Source organism: Ailuropoda melanoleuca, chromosome 13 (genome assembly GCF_002007445.2).
Source record: "Ailuropoda melanoleuca isolate Jingjing chromosome 13, ASM200744v2, whole genome shotgun sequence".
NCBI classification, from domain to species: Eukaryota; Metazoa; Chordata; class Mammalia; order Carnivora; family Ursidae; genus Ailuropoda; species Ailuropoda melanoleuca.
In genome coordinates this window covers 73,957,816-73,983,915 of record NC_048230.1, presented here as the reverse complement: position 1 = coordinate 73,983,915, position 26,100 = coordinate 73,957,816, and the positions used below count along the sequence as shown (strand labels likewise).

General features: G+C 51.0%; 2 protein-coding genes across 6 annotated transcripts; one reads left to right on the top strand and one right to left on the bottom strand.

The window, feature by feature from the left end:
- Positions 1 to 20,928, bottom strand: VPS16 (VPS16 core subunit of CORVET and HOPS complexes). 2 transcript variants are annotated; one of them, XM_034640384.1, is made up of 24 exons: positions 20,797 to 20,928; positions 6,636 to 6,724; positions 6,317 to 6,414; positions 6,107 to 6,235; positions 5,885 to 6,029; positions 5,664 to 5,779; positions 5,446 to 5,568; positions 5,053 to 5,108; positions 4,612 to 4,701; positions 4,410 to 4,504; positions 4,229 to 4,305; positions 3,637 to 3,768; positions 3,412 to 3,539; positions 3,250 to 3,285; positions 2,948 to 3,056; positions 2,643 to 2,777; positions 2,441 to 2,549; positions 2,252 to 2,349; positions 2,059 to 2,166; positions 1,654 to 1,731; positions 1,384 to 1,553; positions 1,207 to 1,303; positions 407 to 510; positions 1 to 289 (listed from the first exon to the last, which is right to left on the bottom strand). In XM_034640384.1, the coding sequence occupies exons 1-24, from the start codon at positions 20,847 to 20,849 to the stop codon at positions 145 to 147; spliced, it is 2,520 nt and encodes an 839-aa protein (XP_034496275.1). In that variant the 5' UTR covers positions 20,850 to 20,928; the 3' UTR covers positions 1 to 144. The 2 variants fall into 2 exon arrangements, with proteins under 2 accessions (XP_034496275.1, XP_034496274.1); XM_034640383.1 differs by lacking the exon at positions 3,250 to 3,285 and having other exon boundaries at positions 3,346 to 3,539.
- On the top strand, positions 20,623 to 26,100 carry PCED1A (PC-esterase domain containing 1A). 4 transcript variants are annotated; one of them, XM_034640386.1, is made up of 8 exons: positions 20,623 to 20,758; positions 21,725 to 21,869; positions 22,396 to 22,475; positions 22,586 to 22,824; positions 22,925 to 23,075; positions 23,201 to 23,447; positions 25,100 to 25,375; positions 25,484 to 26,100. In XM_034640386.1, the coding sequence occupies exons 2-8, from the start codon at positions 21,746 to 21,748 to the stop codon at positions 25,960 to 25,962; spliced, it is 1,596 nt and encodes a 531-aa protein (XP_034496277.1). In that variant the 5' UTR covers positions 20,623 to 20,758; positions 21,725 to 21,745; the 3' UTR covers positions 25,963 to 26,100. The 4 variants fall into 4 exon arrangements, with proteins under 4 accessions (XP_034496277.1, XP_002918822.1, XP_034496276.1 ...); XM_002918776.3 differs by lacking the exon at positions 20,623 to 20,758 and adding an exon at positions 21,276 to 21,411 and having other exon boundaries at positions 25,715 to 26,100; XM_034640385.1 differs by lacking the exon at positions 20,623 to 20,758 and adding an exon at positions 21,276 to 21,411.

Sequence of the window (26,100 nt, the reverse complement as noted above, 5' to 3'; positions counted from 1 at the left end):
TCTAAAATGTCCCAACTTTATTTACAATCAGACCCCCGGCTCCCACCCCACCCCAGTTCAGCTTAGCTCAGCTCTGAAGAAGCTGGATAAGCAGTTATGATTCTGCCAAGCCTAGAGCTCAGGGAGACATGCAGGGTGAGCCCCTCACTTCTTCTGGGCTTGTGCCCTAGCCCGCTGAATCTTGTCGGCCGTGGCTGCATCTGTGGCTCCAGTGCAGTGGGACAATACGAGGGTCAGCTCTGCTTCATTCCGGTGCTCAATGGCCACGTCTGCGGCCTGAGCCACATCCCTGTAGTTTGAGCAGGAGGGGAGATGGTGTCGAGCTGCCCAAGGGGGCACAAACCGTGCCCCTCATCAGCCCCCTGGCTCAGCCCCCCAGCACCCACAGGGCTCTCAGCTGACGCACCCAACAAGAAGCAAGGCCTTAACCTTCTGCTCAGGACCCACGCGGGAGGCATACTTCTTGGCCTCATATTTGTTGTGTTGCTTCATGCAGATCTCGACAAAGGGCTTAGGAGAAGGTGGGGGAGAAGGAGAAGATAAGGCAGAGCCTTCCCGTCCTCTCTTGTGAGCAAAAGCCCACTGGACGCATGGACCCTGTGTATTTCATACACCCTTCAGTGTACATAATCCCGTCCCACCCCTGCCCTGCCACACATACAACAGTTGTGATCTCAGCAGTCTCAGGGCAGGAATCACCTACACCACAGATCTGTTAGAGCCTTGAGACTGGTTTATGTCCCTGTGGCCACTCCACCATCCGTGGCTACGCTCGTACAATAGGAGTCTTTGCTTTCTCAGGACCTGTGTTTTCTTTCACAGCTGCCCTTATCCCACCTACCTGCCATACTACTGAACCATGTGCCACAGAGAACAAACCCCCTCGGTCTCCTCCACTGCCTCCTGGACATGCCCTCCCAGTGCCCGCCCCCCCACACACAAGACTTTCCCTTAGGCACACAGTGCCCACTGGGAGCCTCCTTGGGGAAGGCAGCTCATTCCCTCTCCGGTCAACACCTGTGGGCTAACTCGGACCCACTCCTCCACAGATCTGGCCCACGAGTGTGCGGAGAGGGGAAGCACCCGCTAACTATGTGGGAAGGCTGAATAGAAGCAGGAATGGGCCATCTGCCTGTCTCTGGGCCTGGTCCCCTCCCCAGGACTACTCCCTCTGGGTATGAGGCGGACGCAGGGCCCCAACCTCACCAGGTAGCCAATGGGCGATTTCTTGCTCTTAGAAAACTTCTCTAGCTCCTCCCAGTCTTCCAGATCTGCCAGGGCAGTCAGCTTCAGCCACCAGAGCCTGCAGGGAAGCTGGGCTTGTAGGTGTTGCGGGACGGGCAGGTGGTCCCAGGACCTACCTGCAGCCCGGGCCTCACCTACCTCTTGTCCGGAATGCGGAAGTCACGTGCCAGCTGCTCTGCACGCTTGCTGTGGCCACCGAGGACGAGGGTGGTAACCGTGTCGTGCAGAGACAGGTCCACGAAGCGGCCCCCCAGCTCGTCTTCCAGGCGCCGCTGTAGCCGCAGGAGCCGCATTTGATCCTCCGTGGCCTGGGGCAGAGATGAGGCCAGATGGGGTGGGATGGGGCCAACAGGGACAAGGAGGCAAGACCGAGAGCAGAGGAGGTTCTCAGAAAAGAGTAAGGCAAACCTTGGCTGCGAACTCATTCTTGGCCTTGTAGAAGGCATCAGCTGCCGTCTGCAGAGCTGCGACTCGCCCCTCGATACGCTACAGGGGCAAGCAGGGAAGCCTGAGCTCATGACACCAAGGAAATCAGCCTTCCCCATTAGGGCTACACTTCTCTCCCCGGTCCCTGTGCCCAGGGTTGCCAGGGCCAGCCTTACCCGCTGGGTGCACCACCCCAGTGTCCCTAGTGGGTAGGCTAGCTCCTCTGGGACTGACCACCATCCTGGCCTCATATCCTCTCCGACTCTCCCACCACAGTGAGGACCAGACAGGGTGTAGAGCGAATAGGAGGCCCAAATGCCCGGAAAAGGAGCCCGACCAGCAGCCCAGCCCTCGCGCCCCCGCCCCCCGCCCCCGTGGACCTCAGACCTCCTCTGCAGCATAGCTGGCTCGGACGTGGAAGCTGCCCAGCTCCTGGTGGTTGTCATCCTGGTTGTAAAGGTCCTTCAGTGTCTCTAGCTCTTGATGTTTACAGAACTGGGGCCATGGACAGGCAGGCAGTCAGCAAGGCCAACTCAGGGGCTCAGGAGGCTCCAGCCCTACCCCTGCCCAGGGCACACACCTGTCGGTACAAACTCAGGGCCATGGGCTGGTTCCGAAGAGTCATGAAAAAATCTCCTCGGTTTAGCTCGTTCTTCAGGTGCAGTAACACCGTGAACACTAAGGAACGATAAGGTGGCATGGGGACTCCGGCCTTGCCCCGTGCTTAGCCCTGAGGCCCCAGCCTTGCCCTCCCTCAAACCCTGCCTACCCAGATCAGTGTCCCCACTCTCGATGGCCTTGCTCAGTGCCAGTTTGCTTCTCTTCATCTTTAGGAGAAGGGGTACCTGCTCCCCAGAGCGCGGCTCATACTCCAGCAGCTGTGGGGTGGGGAGAAAGGCAGAGAGAAGGAGCTGGCCTGGGGGCCTCTAATACCGATGTCAGAGCATCTGGGGAGGGCTGGGCGCCCACACCTTGATGGCCAGCTCTGTGCGGCCACAGCCATAGGCCCGCGCAGCAATGTCAGAGTAAGAGACACCTGGCGTGTCCCCCAGCTTCTGGTTAATGGCCCGAGCAACATCCTCGTCGGACACATCCTTCTGTTGCACCTGCAGATAGAGGGGTTGTCACACACACCTGGATCTCACCCTTCACCCCCCTAATTCCCACTGGCCCTGGATCAAGACCTCCCCCTTCAGCTCTACACTTCGTTATTTCCCACATCTCACCGGGGCCTGGAATCCTCTAAATAACTTTGAAGCCCGCCCTACGTCCTCACCTTGTAGCAGGCCCAGTGGGCCAGGATCCTGCTGACGCCCTGCACTTCAGGAAGGCGCAGGTACTCACAGATCTGGATCGCCAGAGGGTAAAGCCTCCGCAACACCAGCCTGGCAGGGAAGGGGATAAAGGGTACGGGGGTGAGGTGGGATAGAAAGAGAGGGCAGAGTGGCCCCAGCCTGTAAGTCAGGCCTCCCAGCAGCCAAAGAAATGGGTGAGGAGCAGTGACCACAAGAACCCACCAGGGGCTGTAATGCCTGCCCACCTAGAGCCCTCCTCCCAGAACCCCGGGCCTTGCTGTACCTGTCCAGCAACACCTGGATGGTGAGCTGCTTATATCTGCATTTTACTTGGTTAAGGATCCAGCTGGGGTATGAGCCCTATTTGCCAAGGACTTGCCTCAGCCCCTTCTCCTTCCCCCGCCACCACTGGCTGTAAACATCCTTGCGGCTCGCTTGAGGATACTGGCTGTAAGTGAGGGGGATCCCGATGTGGTAGTCCCGAATGGCATTGAGCACACGCAGGTCCTGACACATGCGTACGAAGCTGTCAGGTGGAAATCTGTCGAGGAAACACTTTCCAAAGGAGGCTGCCTGAGAAGAGCCAGAGGGCAATAGAGGAGCTCTTACCCCCTGCCCCACCTCCCTTGCCCAGCACCTCCTCCCCCCAGCCCCCCCCCGCCAAGCCAACCCTGAGCAGACTCTTCTGCATGTCTGGCCGGTGCTCGTGTCCCGCAGCCTCGATGCACTGCTGCACGGCCTGGGTCAGCTGCCCTAGCTCCTGGATCTCCCGGAGGTACTCATCTGCCTTCTGGCTCTCTTTCTGGGTGGTAGAGGAAGGGTGCCAGGGATGGGGTGCCATGATAGAGAACACCCCCATGTCTGGTCCCCCACCCCTCTGGGCTGTGGTTAAATGGGCGGGTATGGAGGGGCTGCAGACGCCAAAGCCCAAATTCCCTCAGGCCCCAGTCCACCCGAGGTACCCATATATCCCCCGCCATATCCACCCACAATTGCCGGCAAGGGGCCTTGAAGGCAGCCCACTGGCGCCTGGGCTGGGGATCGTAGGGGATCCCTGTACCTCCTCATCACCACACAGAGGACACCGTGTCACTTCAGTCTACCTGAGCTGGTTCTCCCCAGCCCAGTGTCCTGCCTGGATTCCGCTCTTGACAAGTGGCACCTGGCTGAGTCTACCATGCCCAGGCAGGGTTATGGGGCTCAGCCAATTAGGAAGGGGAAGAAGAACATCCTGGGGCCCAGGGAAAAGCCTAGGGCTTTACCTCGTACTCTTTCTGGGCCTCCAACAAGAGTGCTCCAGGGGCCATCGAGGCAATTTTGAAGATCTCCTCGCTGGCCACTAGGGGAGGGAGTCAGTGAGTGCTGGGAGGGCAGGGAGCCCTCAGCAATGCCTCAATGCCCTGATCCTGCCCTGAGTCACATGGTACCCTGTAAGGGCCTCACCTGGAACCTCATGCAGGAACTCGTGGGTGCTACGAGAGAAGATGCGGACCCCATCCAGCTCAGGTACCAGGTAGGAGTCTTCGTCCAACACAAACCTGAGCTTGGTCAAGGTTCCCAAGAGCACCCGGAAATGGGGCCGGGCAGGTGACCCTCCCTCTCCTCCTTTCCCCTCCCACCCCCACAGGCAGCCCTCCAAGGATACTGGATGCTCTCAGGGGCGTCACCCACCACCATCAGCCGCCTCTCCCAGGCCACCACGACAGCCCTCTCTTTGCTGCGAGGACGGCTGCACCTGTGGGCAGCATCACACACACATCTGGGACACACACAGGACACTGAGCCCACAGACACGTCTCCTACCTTCCCACATCCCTACTTACATTGCTTTGCCTCAGGACAGCCCTGCACATGCGTGCTGCCCCTTATCCCGTTCCTCTGACTGACATCTGCTTCCCTCTCCCCCTGGGATGTCAGTTCCCAGGGGCATCTGGGGCCCCCAGGGGGGCAGAGGTTTCCCTCAAGTACGCACTGGCAGAGATGATAAGATGCCAGCTCCACCTGGCTTGGCCAGTGGACAGGATGAATCAAGGTGTCCCAGGAAACAAGGCTGCGCCCACCCCCCAGCATAACATCCCATCCTCACCAGACCATCTGCTTTGGGGGGGCCCGGATGTTGCAGTTGAACTCACACAGCTTCTCCTGAAAGGGTGCAGGGAACATCACGGCCATGTCCTGGCAGTCACCAGTCTGGTTCAAAAGCTCTCGCCCTGGGGCACCTGGGTGGCTCAGTCATTAAGCAGCTGCCTTCAGCTCAGGTCATGATCCCAGCATTCTGGGATCGAGCCCCGCATCGGACTCCCTGCTCAGCGGGAAGCCTGCTTCTCCCTCTCCCACTCCCCCTGCTTGTGTTCCCTCTCTCACTGCCTCTCTGCCAGAAAAATAAAATCTTAAAAAAAAAAAAAAAAGCTCTTGCCCTACCGCTAACAGATCTGTCCTGGACAAGGAAGGGTGCCCCCACATTGTCCCAGGATCACACCTTGAGCGACGCCGTCCCCATCCAGATGTAGCCCGTGTCTGTGAAGAGTGCCAGGTGCCGGTAGGTGAAGGAGACTGCCATCTGCAGGAAGCTGCTCACTCCAGGGGCCAGGCCAGGGGGCGTCTGGGACAGGCCAGGGAGGACACCAGATATTTTCTCAGCGCTTCCCCCACTGCCTCCCCCACCCCTTCCATTTCACTCCCACTCAGGGCCCTCACCACTGCCGAGCAGGCTGCATGGTCGAGGAGATAAAGATCAGGCCCCACAGCCAGAAGAATGTGTGCAGCTCGGTCCTGGCACAGTGCGGTCCAGCACGAGGGGGCACTCTGCAGACCTGTGGCCAGGGAAGGGGACAACTTCAGGATGTCTCTCTTGGCCCCCCGGTCTGGAGACACGTCTGTGGGTGTTGAATGGCTGTCTCAGGGATGTCAGGGCTCACCTGGCACCTCTGGCATCCGGCGAAGTTTGAGATCACCCACATTGGCACTGAGGGTAAAGCGGTGGGCCCCAGTAAGGATGGCCACCCCCGAACCAAACTCAGTGTGGAAGATCCGGGCGTCTAGAACCCGGTTCTGCAGCACCTCCTGGGGAGAGGGGCCGTGGGTTGAGGGAGCCAGAGTCACAGACGCCATCCCTTTCCCCAGCCCCCCGCGGCCCCTACATTGCCCATGCTGAAGTGTCTCCGGAAGTCGCCATGAAGCCCGTAAACCAGCACTACACCGTCCTCCTGCACGCAGAGCAGCTCCTCCTCAGCTGACCAGCCTAGGGACACCACGGGCCCGCTCTTCCACTGCAGAGGAGAGGGCGGTTCCTGAGGCTGTCCTTGGGACACAGACCCGGCCTAGCCCCCGGGGCGATCGGGAGTGCTCACCAGCAGACTGGCCAGAGGCAGGCCGGAGGCAGAATAGATCTCAAGCACTGGCCGTACACTGGCCGCCTTCTCCTTCCGCCACGGGTTCCTCAACAGTGCTGCAGTTTAAGAAAAGATTTTCTGTCCAGCTCCCCAGGCCCACCCCATACGAAGCAAGCTTCATGAGAACCAAAATTTAAAGCATTTCAGCAGGGGGTGAGAAGTGGGGGAACGGGTGGCCACGTTAGCAAGAACCACCCGACAACAAGGCCTCCAGGAATCATGCACTTCGAGTTCACCCCATTGTCCCAGAACATGTAGTGGCAGAGGGGTAACATACCAATGGGGCCCCCATAGGGAGCAGCGGCTACCAGGCAGTCCCTGAGCTCCTCCTTCAGGTCCCAGTCCATGCTGTACAGCTCATATTTCCTGCCCACAGAGAGGCAAGCAGAAATTAGCCTCCTCATGACCCTGCGTCCAGATGGAGTGAGCCCAGAGGAACCCCTAAAGCCTCCATTTGTCCTTCACAGGGCAGTCAAGGCCCCCCACAGGTGGGAGAGGGTGACGACTAGAAACAGCTTGGGCAACTGACCACATGCATGCTTAGGGACAGCAGGCAACAGAGCGGAGGGTGTTGGCAGGGCAGGATGTGGTTCATAGAGCAAGTGTCCAAGGATGGCAGGAGCTCCTGGCACAAGAGATAGGGTGTGTGGCCAATATCCAGGGCATAAACTAAGGTAGGACTAGGGTGGGGTGGCTGGCTTGGGCCTGCATTAGCAGGAAATAAGACCCTCTAAGTGGGGGGGGTTGTCTTCTATTTCTGGTTCTTTTTTTTTTAAAGATTTATTTTATTTATTTGACGGAGAGAGAGACAGCCAGCGAGAGAGGGAACACAAGCAGGGGGAATGGGAGAGGAAGAAGCAGGCTCCCAGCAGAAGAGCCTGACATGGGGCTCGATCCCAGAGCGCCAGGATCACGCCCTGAGCCAAAGGAAGACACTTAACAACTGAGCCACCCAGGCGCCCCTCTATTTCTGGTTCTTAACACCAAAGCAGGTTGTGGGCTTTATAGCCAGGGGTTCCCTTCAATGGTTGCTGATAATGAACTCTGTTTTAGAGGCACTGAGTTAATTAGCAGTGCTTGCAAGAAATCCCAGAGGAGGTCTCCGGTGAGTCCAGAGCTGGGAGGACAGAGTCCTGGGCTGGAGATGTCAATTTCTGAATGCTCAGCTTATGCGAGGTAACAGAAATCCAAGCTGGCATGAGATGACTGCAATCTGAGATGGGCATACGTCGCCAAGAGTGTGTGTGGCATGAAGACAGAGTAGGAGGCCTGAGGCATGCCATCATTTGATGACTGGAGGTGGGGACAAGGAGACGGAAAAGGAGTGGGCACTATCCCAGGAAGCCAAGAGAAAGCAGTGTTTAAGGGGAGTGTTTCCTCCAGTATCATTTCAGGAGCCTTCTTGATAAGAATCAGAAACATGCCTACCATTTTCTATTTGACATTTTTCTTGGGATTCTAGCAAAATTAATTTAAGGAAAAAAATTTAAAAGAGGTTTATATTTTGGAGGAGTGAGTTTGCTGCTATTCACAACTAATGTGATTGTCTACTTAGAAAATCCAAAGCACACTATGGAATAATGAACAAAAGAGCTCAGGAGGGCAATCAACAAAAACCTATCTATTTTCTATACCGATAAATTTTCTATTATCATAGCAAAAATCAACTAGAATATGACTTTAAAAGACCCTAATCATGATACCAATAAAATGATGATATGCAAGAATAAAGCTAACAAAAGTTTTTACAGAATACAATCATGGGGGGGGGAGGTTAGAGAGGCAAACCAGGAAACAGACTCTTAACTACAGAGAACGAACTGAGGGTGACTGGAGGGGAGCAGGTGGGGGGCGGGGCGGGAGTCGGGGTGGTGGTTAAATAGGTGATGGGGATTAAGGAGGGCACTGCTAAGATGGGCACCAGGTGTTTTCTGTAAGTCATGAACCACTAAATTCTACACCAGAAACTAACATTACACTGTATGTTAATGAACTGGATTAAATAAAAACTTGAAAGAAAAATAAAGTTTAAAAAAATCAAATCAGGGGCGCCTGGGTGGCACAGCGGTTAAGCGTCTGCCTTCGGCTCAGGGCGTGATCCCAGCGTTATGGGATCGAGCCCCACATCGGGCTCCTCTGCTGTGAGCCTGCTTCTTCCTCTCCCACCTCCCTCTGCTTGTGTTCCCTCTCTCTCTGGCTGTCTCTATCTCTGTCAAATAAATAAATAAAATCTTAAAAAAAAAAATCAAATCAAATCAAAGTTTACTCAAAGATATAGAAAACCTGGAGAAACATTCCAAAATGATCTATGAATGCAAAAGAATTCCAATAAAAACCACTCCCAATTTCTGGGGGTAGGAAGCACAAACTGATTCTTTTTTTTTTTTTTTTAAAGTAGGCTCCACACCCAGCATGGGCCCAATGCAGGGCTTGAAATGACCCTGAGATGGAGACCTGAGCTGAGATCAAGAGTTGGATGCTTAACTGACTGAACCACCCAGGCGCCCCAGCACAAACTGATTCTAAAACTCACTTGCAAAAAAAAACCCAATTATCATTTTAAACAGAAAATGTTGAAAAATATTTTAAAATATTTTGAAAATAAGAGAACAGATATATGTCAGATATCAAATACACTATATAAACTAAAGTTAATTAAAACTGTTGTTTTGGCACAGGAATGAACAAATAGATTGATTGAAGAAAAGAGTCCAGAAAAAGAACTGGGAATTGAGCATGTAATAAAGATGGCATTTCAAATTGTTGCAAATTGATACTTGAAATGAGACAATGGGTCATATGGGAAGGATTGCAATAAACTATTTCATTACTTAATCTCTACAATAAAATATTTTCCAGATGGAATTCAAGATTTAAATGTTAAAAAAAAATAAAGCCATATCAGAACAAATCATGGCTATTTTTACACCCTCAAAACAGAAACAATTTCTAAACATGATATATAACTCAGAAGTCACAGAAAAAGAATGAGTCTAAATAAAAAGGACTTCTATAGACTTCTATATAAAAAGGGGTAAAAACAATATATATGTTTTATATTTGCTTCTATTTGAAAAACAAGAAATTCTGGAAAGATTTCTAAGAATCTAGTAACTGGTTACTGGTAGGTGAGGGCATGGAATCAGTTGAATAATGACAGGGACAGAATGAGACTTTGAGTTTTTAAATCACATTAATGGTTATTTATTAAAATGATTAACATTAAAAAACTTTTATACATTAAAAAAAATCCATGGAAAACAAACTAGGAAGACAAACAATGAAAAGGGGGGAAAAGTGACACATGTGAAAAACAGGTACTTTTCTTAAAAATACAAAAAGCTCTAAGTAATTTTAAAAATTTTTTAAAAAAGATTTTATTTATTCATTTGAGAGAGAGAGAGCACAAGCTGGGAGGAGGGGCAGAGGGAGAGGGAGAAGCAGACTCTGTGCTGAGCAGGGAGCCCCACGCAGAGCTCCATCTCGGGACCCTGGCATCATGACCCCAGCCCAAGGCAGACGCCCAACAGACTGACATACCCAGGTGCCCCAGCTCTAAGTAATTTTTAAAAATGAAAATAAAACCAAAAGAAAAATGGCCAAGGGCTATAATCATATTATTTTATGTGAAAATTTTAAAAAACTAAACAAGGGCACCTGGGTGGCTCAGTCAGTTAAACGTCTGCCTTAAGCTCAGGTCATGATCCCAGCATCCTGGGATGGAGCCCCACGTCAGGCTCCCTGCTCAGCGGGGAGTCTGCTTCTCCCTCTCCCTTTCCCTCTGCCCCTGCTTGTGTTCTCTCTCTTGCTCACTCTCTCTCAAATAAATAAATAAAATCTTAAAAAAAAAAACTAAACATAAAATCCTTGAGAAAATATAGGCTAACAGTTTTATAATGTGAACTATGGAAAAGTCTTTCAGAGCAAGATACAAAACCCAGAAATTATCAAGGAAAAGAATGATAGATTGTATTACATAAAAATTAAAATTCTGTATGTTAAAAATGAATACATAAGAGTCAAGTGACCCACACAAGAAGGAATTTGTAACATTTCTAACAAAGGGTTAATATGGAGGCCACGTAAAGAGCTCCTTTACACACCAATGCAAACAACAATGGAAAATAGTCAAAGAATACGAAGACATATCTAATGACTATGTAAATATGAATTTAAAATTATTTTTTTATGTTTTGACCATCTGAATGACAAAAAATAAGGGGACAAGAGCATCAAATATTGTGGAAGATGTGAAAAACGAACACTTTCCCACATTATTAGGTGGGTGTAAAAATTGGTTCAGCATTTACAGAAGAAAATGAAGTGCTATCTATCTATTCAACTTTTAAATGTGTGCACCCTCTGACTTAGCAATTCCCTTCTAAGAGTCTCACTTATAAAACTACTTGCACAAGTGCACAAAGGTATGAATTCATTGCGGCACTATTTAAAATAGTTTTCAAATCCTGGAAAAACCTCCTTTAAGATTGGGGCTGGTTAAATAAATTATGGGATGCCCGTTCTGGGGAATATTATGTGGCCATTAATAAGGTGAGTCTGTGTACTGGCATGAAATGATCTCTAGATGTCCTGTTAAGGGGGGGGGGGAAGGTAAGCAGCAGCTCAATAGGAACCATACGAACCCATCTATTTTATACAAAAACTAACCACATATCTTTGACACGCCTATTTACGTATAACCATGTATGTGTGTGAATAGACAGAAAAACGCTTGGAGACACAAAGCTGCACTGAGCCAGACAGTGGTTACCTGTGTGGAGGGTGGTGAATGGAGGGACATTGGAGAACTGCTCATTTTTAGACTTTTGCAGTGCCTGGATGAGTGATAACACATCTGCATTTTTTGACATTTTGTTACTAAAATTGTTGCATGAAAATCTGATGGGAAAGCAGATGTTCACACAGACCTAGCATGTCAGTTATCAATTTATTGCCACTCAGCTCTAAATTCCCCCTCCTGTACTGTGGGAGCAGGCGGCATTTATTTATGCCTTTCTCCTTCGCTGTTGAGTGTGATCTTAATGTTTCTCAGTAGGGGGCGCTTGGAGGGATGCCGCCGGAGGAAAGGGCTCTCTAAGGGCTTCCCATCCAGGTAGAGCCCACCGGCCCCCAGGGTGTGAGGACATCTGGCGGTCCTCTGCCTCAGTCATGAAGCAGCAACCTCAAAGGCTCGCTTGGAATGGTGATCACCTTCCCATGGCTCCCGGGACACACACCACACCCCTAGCCTCCTGCCCACACCGGGCTCTACTTCCAAGGGTGCCAAGATGCCCGTCCCTGGGGCTACCCTGCCTGTGCCCTTGTGTTTCCACAGACACCCCCCCTGCACACCTGTGCACCCAACCACTGCTTGTGGCTTAGCTCACAGACCCCACGTATTCCAGGCTGCCCATCTGCACCAGCAGCCCGATTCCATCGCATGCCCACACGCTTGGCCACCAGCTGCAGCTCGCCTGCCTCCCTGTACCTGTGCACCCCAGAGAGTTGTTTCTTGCTTGCCTGGCAACTGTGGACCACCTCTGGCCCAGGGAAACCAGTGAACTTCTCTGCTTCCCAGCGATCTGCAATTTTATTTTCGCACACAAGATCTGAACCCCAGCGTGGGGCGGGGCTTCCCTTCCAAGCATGTCATTCCTCAGGTGCTCTCCCTCAGCCCGAGGTGATCATACAAAATTTTCTTATATCTTACTCTTTTATCACAGTTTACTAATTCTTTATGTTTATCAAACTTTCTCCATTTAAGTCTCCTGACTGAACCCACATTGATATAAACTTGGGGCACGGAATGGTCCAGAAGACAGCCCCCTAAAGATGCAATCTGGGGATTGGTTTGGTTGCATGCTTGGGTCTGAGCGCAGTACTGAGCTCCCGGTCATGGCAAACGAATGCTAGTCACCCATTAAATGCAGCAGCATCACGATTAATCAAGCCTGCAGTTTGCTGTGGTGAAATGCCAAGTCAAACGTGTCCCTTGGGAGTGACTTCTGTGCCTGACCTTGGGCTAGATCATTTTGAGTGCACCTGAACAATTACAAAGAGAAAATGACAAGCTTGGGTCCACTAACTTTAAGCTCAAGTCATGGCTCTGAGAAGCAGAAAGCTTCCGTCATAGCCCTAAAAGAATCTCAGTTCTTACAGCCACACGGCTGCTACTGGTAAAAATCAAACACAAAATTTAATTGCATGGGTTGTTAGATTTTAACAGTTGAATTCACCAACACACCATTTTCCAAGTGAAAGTTAACAGCATTGATCAGGACAAGAATTGGATTTTGAAACTTAGAAACAGTGCAAGTAGCTTGCCTTTCCGTGTCCAGGGAGACTAGCCTTCGGCTGCCTGAAAACCCTGTGATAACCTCACTTGGGGTAGATGTCTTGTGAGCTTCCCTCCCCAAGGATGACCTGGCTAACACTACTGCTGAGTGGCTGATATGCCAACAACAGAGACTAATATCTGGTCCAAAATTGGCACCATTCCTGGGGGGACCAGCCTGCAAGCTGACTACATATGACTCTAGGAGGGAGGATGTGACCATCAGCATCCAAACCCACTGGTCAATCTCAACTTCACTCATAGTGGACAAGCTGATGTAAGATGCTTCCAGACACGATGCTGTATAAATATCACAGCATCACCTATGAGATGTTTCTGCCAAAAATGTTCACCCTGCATCTATTCAAGCCTCTAGATCTAATACATAGTTTCAGGAAATACAGGCTATGATGGAGAATAAAGTTCAAAGGCACCATAGGGAAGCAATGGGACAAATCCAGAAAGTAATTTGGTCTCTTAAACAAGTCAATGTCATGAAAACAAAAGGTAAGGGTGGGAGTGGGGATAGTAATGTTCAAGCTCACAAAAGACTTAATTAAGAGTGGTAAGCAAACGAGTAATTCTAGTTTGGGTCTTGATTTGAACAAACCGGTTATAAAAAGACACTTTGAAGACAACTGAAGAAGTGTGAATAAGGGCTGGTTGTCAGATGATTTTAAATGTTTATTTTATTAGGTGTAAAGAGTATTGCAGTTTTATAGAAAAGACTGCATTTTTGTAGGAAAAAATGTCATTTTTAAAAAAAGTAATACACATTGACGTTATGTCTGTAATTTATTTTTTTTAGAAGATTTCAAAGTAATCTCCACCCCCCACGTGGAGTTCTAACTTACAGCCCTAAGATCAAGAGTTGCATGCTCTATCGAATGAGCCAGTCAGGCACCCCTGCAATTTAAAACAGAAAGGGGCACCTGGGTGGCTCAACTGAGCGTCAGACTCTTGGTTTCAACTAAGGTCATGATCTCAGGGTCTTGGGATCAGCCCCGTGTCAAGCGCAGTGCAGAGTGTGCTTGTCTTTCACCCTCCCCCTGTGCCCCCCTCCCATGCAGCTCTCTCTCACCCCCAAATAAATAAAATCTTTAAAAAAAATAAAATACAACAGAAAAAGTATTTGATTGAAAAAATGTGTCTGGAAAAAAAAATATGTCTGGAGTTGGCTTTTAAATTGTCCCAAAAAAGTGTGTATAAGAGGGGGAAGGGAAAGATGAAAAGGAAATGACAAAGTGTTGATCTTTATTGCAGCTAGGTGAGGAGTACATGGGTGTTCACCAAATTACTCTTAACTATGTTAATGTACATTTGAACTTTTTCTTAATAAAATATTTTAACTTCCGAAGTGCTGAAGCAAATATTGCAACACAACAATTTTTAGGCCCAAGTGATGATGCTGGGTATTCACTCTACTCCTCTACTCCATTGTACACCTGAAAATGTTCCTAGTAAAAGGTTAAATTCAATTCCCAAGAAAGAAGTGAGGGCGCATCTTTTATCCAGTGTTCCAGGGACCGAAGCTCAGATGAGGCCTGAGATCTGTCCACTGAAGTGACAGAATGTTGCTAAGAACAGGGCACTCAGACCAGAGTGAATGGTCAGTGGAAAGAGAGAAAACAGAAGCAAATGCAGACGGCGATCTTTGGACGTTTGACCGGCGTGGGGAGGAGGAAGATGGGATGAGAAGGAAGGACCTGTGGAATGGGGGAGTTTATTTTTTCCTTTTTTTTTTTTTTTAAGATTTTGTTTATTTGTCAGAGAGAGAGAGAGAGAGCACAAGCAGGGGGAGCAGCAGGCAGAGGGAGAAGCAGGCTTCCCACTGAGCAAGGAGCCTGATGCGGGGCTCGATCCCAGGACCCTGGGATTATGACCTGAGCCGAAGGCAGATGCTTAACTGACTGAGTCACCCAGGCGTTCTGGAGGAGTTTATTTTTTGTTAGGATGGGGAGATACAGATCAAATTTCTAGGACCCATCCCAGAGATAAGGGAGTACGTCTGGCCATGGAAGCTTAATGTAGCCAGCATCTCAGGTGATCTTGATGCTAGGGTTCCTGGACAACAGGTGGAGAAATACTGTGGCTGAGGGAGGGTGTGGGTGGATGGCACATGGTTTCTGAGAGAACAGGGAGACAGGGGCACATCACTGGGTCAGGTTTGATAGGGGGAAGCCTAGCCCCTTCTATGCAGATTTCCAGGTCTCTTGATGACTTCCAGTTCTCTAGAAGTACAAGGTGAAGTCAACTGTCGGCAGGAGGGGCCAATGAGGCTATGATTTTCAGTATTTCCAAATTATTTTAATTGTTTCTTTGTGTAATCTTTTAAAAGGAAAAGTAGAGCCCTTGTGATGAGTGTAGGCTGACCCCCCATAAAAAGACTATGAGGGCCCAGTTGAGGCTGGTGGGCGTCGATTTGCTGTAGTCCCAACCTGCCTGTGTGTGGCCTGCCCAGCAGCACTCAGCAGTGGCCTAGGCCCAGGTAGAGACAGTGAGTGGCTGGTGCACTGGGAGGTGGTTCTGTGCCAGGCAGGTGCAAATGACGGACAAAGGAGCAAGGCTGTCAGGGAAAAGGCAAGAAACTGAAATGACTGACTGTGGCTGTACTCCAAGCCAGACAGGGAGGGACACATTTATAGAAGGGGGCTCTGCACACGGATACGAAGAGAACAAAGGGTTCCAGGGATGGGGATCCCAGTGAGGTTGAAGGACAGGTCTATCAGGAGGTACCAGAGTATCAGTGAGGACAGAAGCTTACGGTCAGACAAGGGGCTGCCTGAATCGAATGTTTCAGCAGCAAAGCAATTCTGGAAGAGCACAGGTGCAGGGTGGAGGGTGGCTGATATAGATAAAATCACTTGAGAGGAGTTCATGGAGCCGTGAAGGCAGGTGGCCACAGAAGTCACTCTGGAAAGTGGCAGGAGGTGGGATGTGCAGGAGGCTGTCCAATCAGTCAGTGAGGGATGTGGCTCAGGAGGCCGGCAGCAACACAGACCTGCCTGGGAAGGAGGCAGAGCCCCTCTAAAGGGGACAAGAGGGGCACGTGGGTGGCTCAGTCGTTAGGCGTCTGCCTTCAGCTCAAGGTCATGATCTCGGGGTCCTGGGATCAACCCCCACATAGGGCTCTCTGCTCAGTGGGGAGCTTGTTTCTCCTTCTCCCACTGCCCCTGCTTGTGTTCCCTCCCTTGCTGTGTCTCAATCTGTCAAATAAATAAAATCTTGAAAAATAATAATAATAAGGGGGCCAGGAGTAAGGGTCAGGGAGGGAAGAGCAACAAAACATGGACTACCTTCCCATCTGTTGACATAAAGAAAGCTTCTCAGGGATAGTCGGGTGACTCAAGCTGTGCCTGAAGGGTGGCATGGGGAATGGAGAAGCAGAGTGAAGGGCAGCGGGGAGGGTGGCCTCTCAGAAGAGCATAGGGGTATGGACTCTTGTAAGGACAGCCATACCTTCAATGAGGAAGGCCAGTCATATCTTTCTCCTCTACTCCCAGGTCCCAGAAGTGGAAATCTCAGCAGCAGTAAACGGACCCTGGATTCCAATACCAGGAAATCACTAAGCCTAGCAGCTCTCATAGCCTCAGTTCCAGCCCCCTCCAGGAAACACTGAAGAAATCCCTGTGGCTGTACAGCTGAACTTCTGGAAAAGTACGCTCCACCACAGTGCAAGCAGAGCCCTGGGGTGAAAATAGATGATCTTCAGCCTTTGCCTCCAGGATCCAGGCTGGACTACTGGACCACTGGGGAAGAAAGGCACATCAGGTCTAGCCTTGGGGAATAATCTATTTATTCCAAAATCTTCAAGCCCAAGAGAGCCCATCATCACCCCTGAAATCCTCTGGCTGCAATTTGCCTCAAAAATAAATACTATTGGGGCGCCTGGCTGGCTCAGCTGGAGGAGCATGCAACTCTTGATCTCAGGGTTGTGAGTTCGAGCCCCATGTCGGATGTGGACATTACTTAAAAATAAAATCTTAAAAAAACAAAAATAAATACTACTAAAGAACTCCTGTACATTGTTGCTGGAATGGAAAATGGTGTAGCTGCCAGGGAAAAGGGTCTGATGGTTCTTCAAATAAATACAGAATTACATGTGATCCAGCAATTCTATTCAGGTTATATATCTAAAAGAACTGAAAGTAGTCTCAAAGGGGCATTTGTCCACTCATGTTCATAGCAGCATTATTCATAACAGCCAGGAGGTAGCAGTAACCCAAGTACCCACTGATGGATGACTGAATAAATAAAATGTGTTATATACCTACAATAGAATACTATTGAGCCTTAAGAAGGAATGAAATTTTGATACAGGCTACAATATGGATAAGCCTTGAGGACAGAACAGTATGCTAAGTGAAATAAACCAGTCACAAAAAGGCAAATACCGTAGGTTTCCACTTATACGAGCTATCTACGGTAGTCTAATTCATAGAAACAGAAAACAAAATGGTGGCTACCAGGGCTAGGGGAGGGGAAAAATAGGGAGTTATTATTCAATAGATATAGAGTTTCAATTTGCAAGATGAGAAAGTTCTGGAGATTTCATTGCACAACATGAATATACTTAACACTACTAGACTATTCTTTAGAATGGTTAAGGTAGTAAATTTCATGTTATGTATTTAACCAGGATTTTTTAAAGATTTATTTTTATTTTTTATTTTTGGGGGAGGGTCAGAGGGAGAGAGAGAATCTCAAGCAGACCCCCCACTGAGCAGGGAGGCTGAGGCAGGGCTCGCTCTCACAGCCCTGAGATCATGACCTGAGCTGATATCAAGAGTTGGATGCCCAACAGACTGAGCCAGCCAGGTGCCCCTAGCCACAATTTTTTTAAACGCTCACGTTTAGGGACACCTGGCTGCCTCAGTCAGTAGAGCATGTGACTCCTGCTTTCGGGGGTGTAAATTCAAGGCCCACGTTGGGTGTAGAGATCACTTAAAAATAAAATACTAAAACAATTTTGTGTTTATATGTTACCCCATCCCCCCCCCCAAAAAAAACCCTACTAAAATAGTCAATCTCTCTTCTAAGAAGAGTTTCCGGAGTACATAATGTATCTTGTCTCCTTTGCCTTACCATAAGGATGTTTCTACTAAACTACTGAAACAATGTGTCCAAAATCAAGCTAACCCTTCCCCCACAAAACTCTCTTCCTTTCACATCTTAAGCCAAAAACCCAGTCATCCTCAATTCCTTGATCTACCTCCTTCCTATCCAACGCAACCCATCACAATCTCCTTTGATTTTGTCCCCTAAATACTTCTCTGATGAATCCCCTTCTATTTCCAACATTACTGCCCCAGTGCTCCCCACCATCAACTTCTCCCTGACCTATTCCACCCTTGCCTCCATATTTGCTTGCTCCTTCCAAAAGGAACTTACTTATTTACACACACACACACACACACACACACACACACACACACTTCTGGCAATCCAGCCACACTGGCTCTCTTTGTTTAGATGACTGACAGTGTCCTAGTCTTTCCAGCCTCAGGACCTTTGTATACGCTCTTTTTCATCACACTCCCTGAACCTACGTTTACTCATCTCCTGGATGGGATAATTGTTTCCTTCATTAAGTCTTCTTTACCTATAACCTCCCAGTCTATTATGTATACTCTCTTGGCCCTTATATTTCTCCTTTACGGTGATTATGATTAAACAAACACTGAGTCATTAATGGTTATCAACGGTCTCTCCTACTGGCGGTAAGCCCTACGAGAGCAGACAGGGTCCATGTCTTTTTTATTGGTTGATATACATTCAGCCCTGCAAAGGGTTGGGCAAAATTAATAAACAGGATTAATTCAAGTTCGGTTTTTAAGATAAAAATGGCTTAAATTCTGGAGCCCTATAAGAACTAGTAACCGTGCTCTCTCTTACCGTTCCCAAATTCAGTGAGCTTTCTAGAACATTACTTCCATCACAAAAGAACCTGTCCTGCAGACAGGACATGAAATGCAATGCTTGTATCATTCATTCACTTACTGGAACATGTCTTGGCATAAAGCTATGCACAAACATGAATAAAACCAAATAGCTGCATTTAAAATATTTCCACTCCGGTGAAGCTAGAATATGCTATATGTTTTCCTGTTTAAACAACAACAGCAACAACAACAAAACAACCAAAAACCCTACACTTTAACGCACGTTCTAGAAGAACACTGGATTCAAACCCTGGCTCCACCACTTACTAGTTGTGTAATCTGGCCACCTAACCTCTCTGTGCCTCAGTTTCCTCATCAGTAAGATGGGGCTAATAAGGATACCTAACTCATGGGGGTGTAAGACAAACAAGTTAATACACATAAAATACTTAACATAGTGTCTAGTACACAGAACAGTTCAACATCTGATAACAAAAATCATATATCCTCCACAGCAAGGCTTATACTTCTACTCTTTCTGGCAGCACAGCACAGGTAAGGGGAGGCTAGCCAGACAGATCATGTCTATGGCAGGCACTCAACACTCACACTCATTTAAAACTTTCCTGGTGTATCAGCAAAGCTGAGACTGCATGTGATAAACAGGAGCTCTGTGGTAATGAGGTCAATGTCTTTAGCATTCTCTGATTTAACAAACCTTTGCAGGCCACATGTATTCTCCAAAGCAATATAAGTTAATAATTTTAAAAGTTTATGATGTATGAAACACTAAGTTACGTGGCTACTTTTGTCAAATGACATACCTTCTCCACAAAACTAGCTGAAATCGTTGTTCCTTCCTACTGACTTTACTGCTTTTTAATTAAATTTCTGCATTTTTTTCATATTGCATATTTTATATGCATATTTATAAGAGATAAGAATTATAAATAAACAAGAAATGCAACGGATCTCTAAAAATTGCCATAAAGCATCTGTCCATCTTGGAAGTGTTAAGAGCTGACATTCTGTGTATCAAAAGTCACATTGAAAAGTTTTAACATGTGAACAACAATGGTATACAGTTTCCCTAACACAAAAGAGTACTTTGTATTGAAATACGACCCCAATGCAATATCTTCCTGACCTTTAGTTGAAATCAATAAAGTATTTTTAAAACTTTATTGGGCAACTACTACATAATACGCACTATTCTAAAGATGCATTGGACATATAAACAGTCTCAGCCCTCGAGGAACTTAGTTAAGCAGAAGAAACCTATGCAAATACTGCCCTACTGTGCCATTCATAACAGACCGTAACACTGGGCCTGTGAGGCCCAAAGGAAAGCCAGCTGACTCTATTGGGATGGGATCAGGGAAGGTTTCAGAAAGAACCCTTGAACTAAGCAAGCCCTAAAAGATGAGCAAAAATTCTCCACTGAAATAAAGAGGGCAAAGGCAGTACCCACAGAAGGAACTGCAGGCTGGCTGCAAACATGGGAAACATCATGGTGTACTGGGGTCCTGTAATTCTGTGCAACTGGAGTAAAAGACTTGGGTAGGAGAGGGGCAGACGGAGCTGGAGGCAAATAGAGGCTGACTTGGAGATGGTCCAATAGAAGGAGTTTGTATTTTACCCCACAAAGAAACGACGCCACTGAAAAATCCTTATCAGGGTAATGACGTGATCGGTTTACACTTCACATCAATAGTTTAGGACTCTAGGACTCCCGTGAGAGGGTTACCCTTAGCTGAGGGTCCTCACTCGCGCTGCCCCTGGATTCGGCCCTTTCTCCCAGTTTGCTGTTACCCCGCCCGCCATGCGATCCCGCCTCCCGTGGAGCGCCCCTGTAGTCTGACTTTGGCAGCACTTCCCCGCAGCAGACTGGACACTCGCTGTCACCCGCAGGCCGCCTCCCTCAACGTGATCTGAGCATCCTTCCGGAGGCTGACAGATCTGAGCTTCAGCTTTGGGGTCTGCCCCCAGTCGTGAGACCGCGGTGTGATTGCCTCAGTTTCCTTCCTGGAGCTGGGGAAGGCCCGGCCCCCTGGCCATTAGGCGGCTGTGCGTTAAGTGGTAGACGCCGGGGGAGAGCCGGCGAGGGGCGGACCCCAGCGCCCACAGTGACGGGGGCGCGCGCCGCCGGCTCCGCCTGAAGACTCAAGCCGGCGGGCGAGCGGGGTAAGCCGGGTCGTGGGCGGGAGGGCGGGGCGGCTCACCGGTAAAAGGCAGAGTCCCCGAGCGGGTTCCAGTTCGCCGTGTAGCAGTCCATCGCTGGTGCAGGCGGCGGCTAGGTAGCGCCAAAGGGACAACCACCTAGCACGGGCTCCGGGCCGGCACTTCCGCTTCCGCCCGTCCGGGTCACGTGGCGAGGCTGCCGCTACGGCCATCACTACTGTGGGCAGCTGCATTCGGCCGTCGCCGCGCCCCCGCCCACAACTGGGCCTCGTGCCCGCCCGGGTGGGCCCGGCCCTGGCTCCTGTCCCTCGCCGCTGCCACCCCCGCCGCCTCCCTGTCCCCTCGGGCGCCGGGGGTCGCGCAGGGCGGGACATGGGTGACCGGAAGTGGAAGCCTTGAGCGTCGCCGCCCGGGGCGCCGAGGCCCGATGCGCCGTCGGGGCCGCCGCGACGCACGCATGGAGAGCGCTGGGCTCCGGGCTGCGCACCGACGGCTAACCGGGACGCACGGGTTCTGCCGGGCGCGGGCTGTGCAGAACCGACTGGCCTCCCGGGGCGCGGGAACATGAGGCTAGGCCCGGAGCCCTCAGAGGGCGAGGCGCGCAGTGCGCGGGCCTGTCCCGGGCGCGGGTGAACGGTGCAGAGCTCCGGGACTCGGTAATTGGCGTTAGCGGGCGCGCGCATGCGCGGGGCGGCGGCGGGCACGTGGCGGGGCTCTGGGCGGCGCTGCGCGGGAAGCACCTCGGTGCCCTGGTGGCCCGCAGGCTGGCGACCCCCTGTCTCTGGTGCCAAGTGGGACCGAGGCAAGGCGCCACCACCATGGGTCCTACTCTGCCGCGGCCACCTCGCTTCTGTAGCCGTGAACAGCTCGGGAGGGGCCGGTGCAGATCTCATTTATACCGGGGCGGGCCCTGGGGCCGACCTGTCCTGAGTCCCCGCCCGTGCGCAGCTTATTGGCCTCTCCCCGCAGCCCGTCATTGGCAGCGGCGGCATGGTCTTCTGTCTGGAGAACGAGGAGCCGCGCCTCCCTCAACGAAGCGCCATGGTCCACTTCCAGGCCTCGGAAGTCCAGCAGCTGCTACACAACAAGTTCGTGGTCATCTTGGGGGACTCAAGTGAGTGCCCCTCTAGGTTCACACTACCCAACCCCGCACCTTCAGTCTGTTTTCTATGACTGGACCCTTTGTCACCATCCCAAATCTCCTTTCTGACCTCTAGTCTGTTCCAGCCCAGTAGGTTTTCTGTTTATTTCCCCATGCACCATCTACAGGTGTCCTGACCCATGTAGTCTGTCACATTTTTTACCCCATCCTTGCTCAGCATTTTTCTCCCTGACAGTCTCCCATACTTTCCTTCATGGGAGCAGTGGATTGTGTTGTCTGTCTCCTGGGTGACTTGGCCGACTTACTTCTGCCAGGTGATCTTGGGCCACTGTGTACTAAATTGGGGGCTGGTGCACGGCCAGAAGGCAGAGGTAGTACCAGATTTTTTTTGGCTTCACCTTTTCTCCTGCCTCTGTAATGAACTCCACAGAGGTGGTGTTGGGTAGCCCCAGCCTTGGGAAGATGGGAGGCCTGCACTTGGGAGGAGCTAGGGTGGGGTGAGGCTTGTTTTAGCCTCAGGGTCTCTGTCTCCCTGCAGTCCAGCGGGCTGTGTACAAGGACCTGGTGCTCTTGCTCCAGAGGGACTCACTGCTCACAGCCGCCCAGCTGAAAGCCAAGGTGAGGGAAGCTTGGTAGCCACGCCAGTGGTGGGTGGGCACAGACCCTGGCCTGGCAGGGTCTCCCTCCCTGGCATGGGTCTGACCAGCTGGGTGGGGGGGTGTGGGCAGGGGGAGCTGAGCTTTGAACAGGACCAGCTGGTGGCTGGGGGTCAGCTGGGCGAGCTGCACAACGGGACGCAGTACCGGGAGGTCCGCCAGTTCTGCTCGGGTTCTGGCCACCACCTTGTGCGCTTCTACTTCCTCACCCGCGTTTACTCCGAGTACCTCGAGGGCGTCCTGGAGGAGCTGACGTATGGGCCTGCCCCGGACCTGGTGATCATCAACTCCTGCCTCTGGGATCTCTCCAGGTTGGGGCGGGGGGAGAGGAAAATACCGGTTGGGGGGTGGAGGTATGACTCAGAGGCTAGCCACCTTGTGCTCTTGCCCACCCTACGTGCTGTCCGACAGGTATGGCCGCTGCTCGATGGAGAGCTACCGGGAGAACCTGGAGCGGGTGTTTGTGCGCATGGACCAGGTGTTGCCAGATTCGTGCCTGCTGGTGTGGAACATGGCCATGCCCTTGGGGGAGCGCGTTACTGGGGGTTTCCTTCTGCCAGAGGCAAGTGACTGAGGCCCTTCAGGTTGGGGGAGGAGGCATCCTGAGGCAGGATGGTAGATGGAGGGCCTTCCCTCCCGACCCTGCTTCCTTGTGCGGCTCTTAGATGCTGCACTTTCTTAACTCAGCTCCAGCCCCTGGCAGGGTCTCTGCGGCGGGATGTCGTTGAAGGGAACTTCTACAGTGCAACACTGGCCGGGGACCACTGCTTTGATGTCCTCGACCTCCACTTTCACTTTCGGCATGCGGTACGGCACCGTCACCGGGACGGTGTCCATTGGGACCAACATGCTCACCGCCACCTCTCACACTTGCTTCTGACCCATGTGGCCGACGCCTGGGGCGTGGAGCTGCCCAAGCGTGACTATCCCTCTGGTGAGCCCTACCACAAGGGGGTAGGAGAGTGATGCAGAGGGGGTTCTTAGAGCATAGGGCTCAGAAACAGAATAGGACAGAGGTACTCGGGGAGTAGAGGCCCCTTGAAGGACTTTTGTGGCTCCTGAGTGCACCTTTCTCATCCCCTGGGGAGGGTGAGAGCACAGGAGCAACATTTTGATCCAAGTTCTGATTCCATATGTTCTAGCCTGTAGTCGTCTCTGTACGTGAATGAGTTTATGTAAGCTTTGAGCACATAAGGCAGTGTGTCAAAAGTCTCCTATCCCACAGATGAATAGGGAAGAAATGGGGGGACTTTTAGCTAGGCATGGGGGCGGGGGAGTGGAAAGATGGAAATGGAGGAAGGGCAATCATGTGATGTTACAGAAGCAAAGAAGCCCCTCAGCTGTTGCTGTCAAGTCTCTCAGTTCCTGCCTGCTCTCAAAAGGAGCATGGTGGCTGATTGTTTCCTTGTCTGCTTCCCCCCGGATCATGTCCTCAAAGGGCAAGCTTCCTACCTTGTTGCCGGCTCATCCCTTTTGGCCTTGGTGTCTAGCACATTTGCTGTGTACAGTAGTACCTACGGGATAGTGTTTGTTGAGTTGGGGGCACAAGTCACGTTAGAAGGCTGTTGTAGCAGCAGTAGAGGGTGTGAGGGCACAGAGAGGCCAGGGATGTCACAGAGGTAAACAGCCAGGAGTTGGAGCCTTGGGGAGGTGGATTATGACTTTAATTATATAATGGTCTGGTTCCTTGTTTTTTAGATGAGAACTGGTCCCCAGCAAAGAGAGGGATGCTCTAATGGTTGTAAGGCTAGTTTATGGTGGCTTAGGTCTTCTGCACCCAGTTTGGAGGTCCAGAAATAGGGATGTGAAAAGGAAGAGTTGGATGGGAGGATATGATTGGTGAGTTTGGTCCAGGCAGACCTCTGAGGTGCTGTGGAAGTGTGCAGCGGATTTGGAGTCTGGGGGGGCCCCACTGCAGGTATGAGCATGAACTGTGAAGGAGAAAGCAGAACCGGGGCCGTGCTGTGGAATCAGAATGGAAGAGGGGCTGATGGAGGAAATAAAAGGACCTGAGGGCAGAGGCATTTCAGGGGGGGACAGAGACTGTTGATCATTTCATATGACTGTCAGGAAGAGAGGAAGTGGTTACATTTAGTCAGAAAAGTGCTGAAGGAGTAGAATAGGGTTTAGAGGCAGGAGCAGTTGATGAAGGAATGGGAACTGGGCAGCATACTCCATATGGAAGTTTGGAAGGCATGGGACTGCTGGAAGAAGAGAATGACAGGGTAGCTTCTTGTCCAGAGAGAAGACTTATTAGGCTCATTTGTTGGTCTGTGGGAAGCAGCTGGGAGAAGAAAAAGCTGTAGATACAGGAACTGGGCATACAAAGGGAGAAGGCTCTAGAGGGGTGCATGAGGTCAGAGCAAAGGCAGATCTGTGACTTTGAGAAAGACAAGGAAGAAAGAACGTACCCTGGGGTTGGCCTGAAATGAGAAAGAATGAGGAAGATGGGGTAGGAAGCAGAGGGTGCCCCCCGCCTGGTGGCCGTTTTCTCTGAGAGGAGGGAAGAGGTTTAGGAGTGTGGACAACCGGAATTCTGGGCGGGGTGGCTCTCAGGCCTAAAACAAACAACCATCCCGTTCTTAGACCCGTGGATTGAGGACTGGCCAGTGCTGGATCATCCGTTCCAGGGGAACCATGGGCAGCCCCCAGACTTCGGGGAGAAGCTGGCCTTGCCCCCACCCCAGCTCTCTCCCCTGCTCCCTCCCATGCCTTTCCCCTACCCCATTCCTCAGCCCTCGCTACCTCCCTTGTTTCCACCCCTGCCCCAGGACACCCCTTTTTTCCCAGGCCAGCCCTTCCCACCCCACAAATTCTTCAATTGTAATTCAACAGAAGACTTCTCGATGTCATCCCACTTAGGTAGGTGCCTCCACAGCCTCCCCTCCCGGCTCTCCCAGCCTCCCTGTGCACCTTCCCCAGCCTAGCCTCCCATACCCAGAGGAGTCGGATAGCTCCTTGTGCCCCCAGGATTGGGTTCAGTCACTGCTGGATCTACACCAACATCTGTAGACTCGTTAATCAACTCACTGATTGTCACAGTTTGCTGGTTTGGAGGTAGGGGAAATGGTGTGGCCATCTTGTGGATGGGGAAACGGAAGCCCAGAGAAGCTCCTCCTGGAGAACTAAAACTGCCCGGAGGCAGAGCTGGGCTCACCTGCTCAGAAGCCCACTCTCTGATAATGGCTGGTTCTTTTGTAGGATGTGGCCCTGGAGTGAACTTTGTGCCTGGCCTCCTGCCACCTCCAGTCTCTGGCCCTATCCCCCATGGTCAGCACTGGGGCCCAGTGGTCCACCGGGGGATGCCACGCTGTGCTCCCAACAGCCCCTACCACGTGCCGAGGATGGGGGGGCCCTGCAGGCAGCGGCTCAGACACTCAGACAGACTGATCCACACAAACAAACTGGACAGACAGCCTCCTGCCCATTCGGGGACATGGCCTGGATAGACTGGATCTTGGACTGGGGCTGGATGTGCCAGTGGCCCTACAGGGCCTGCTTGCCACCCCCGGTGCTGGGTCAGGGTGTCTGTTATGCCTGGCATTGTTCTTGTCCATTGCTGTCACTAATAAAGGCATGGAAGAACA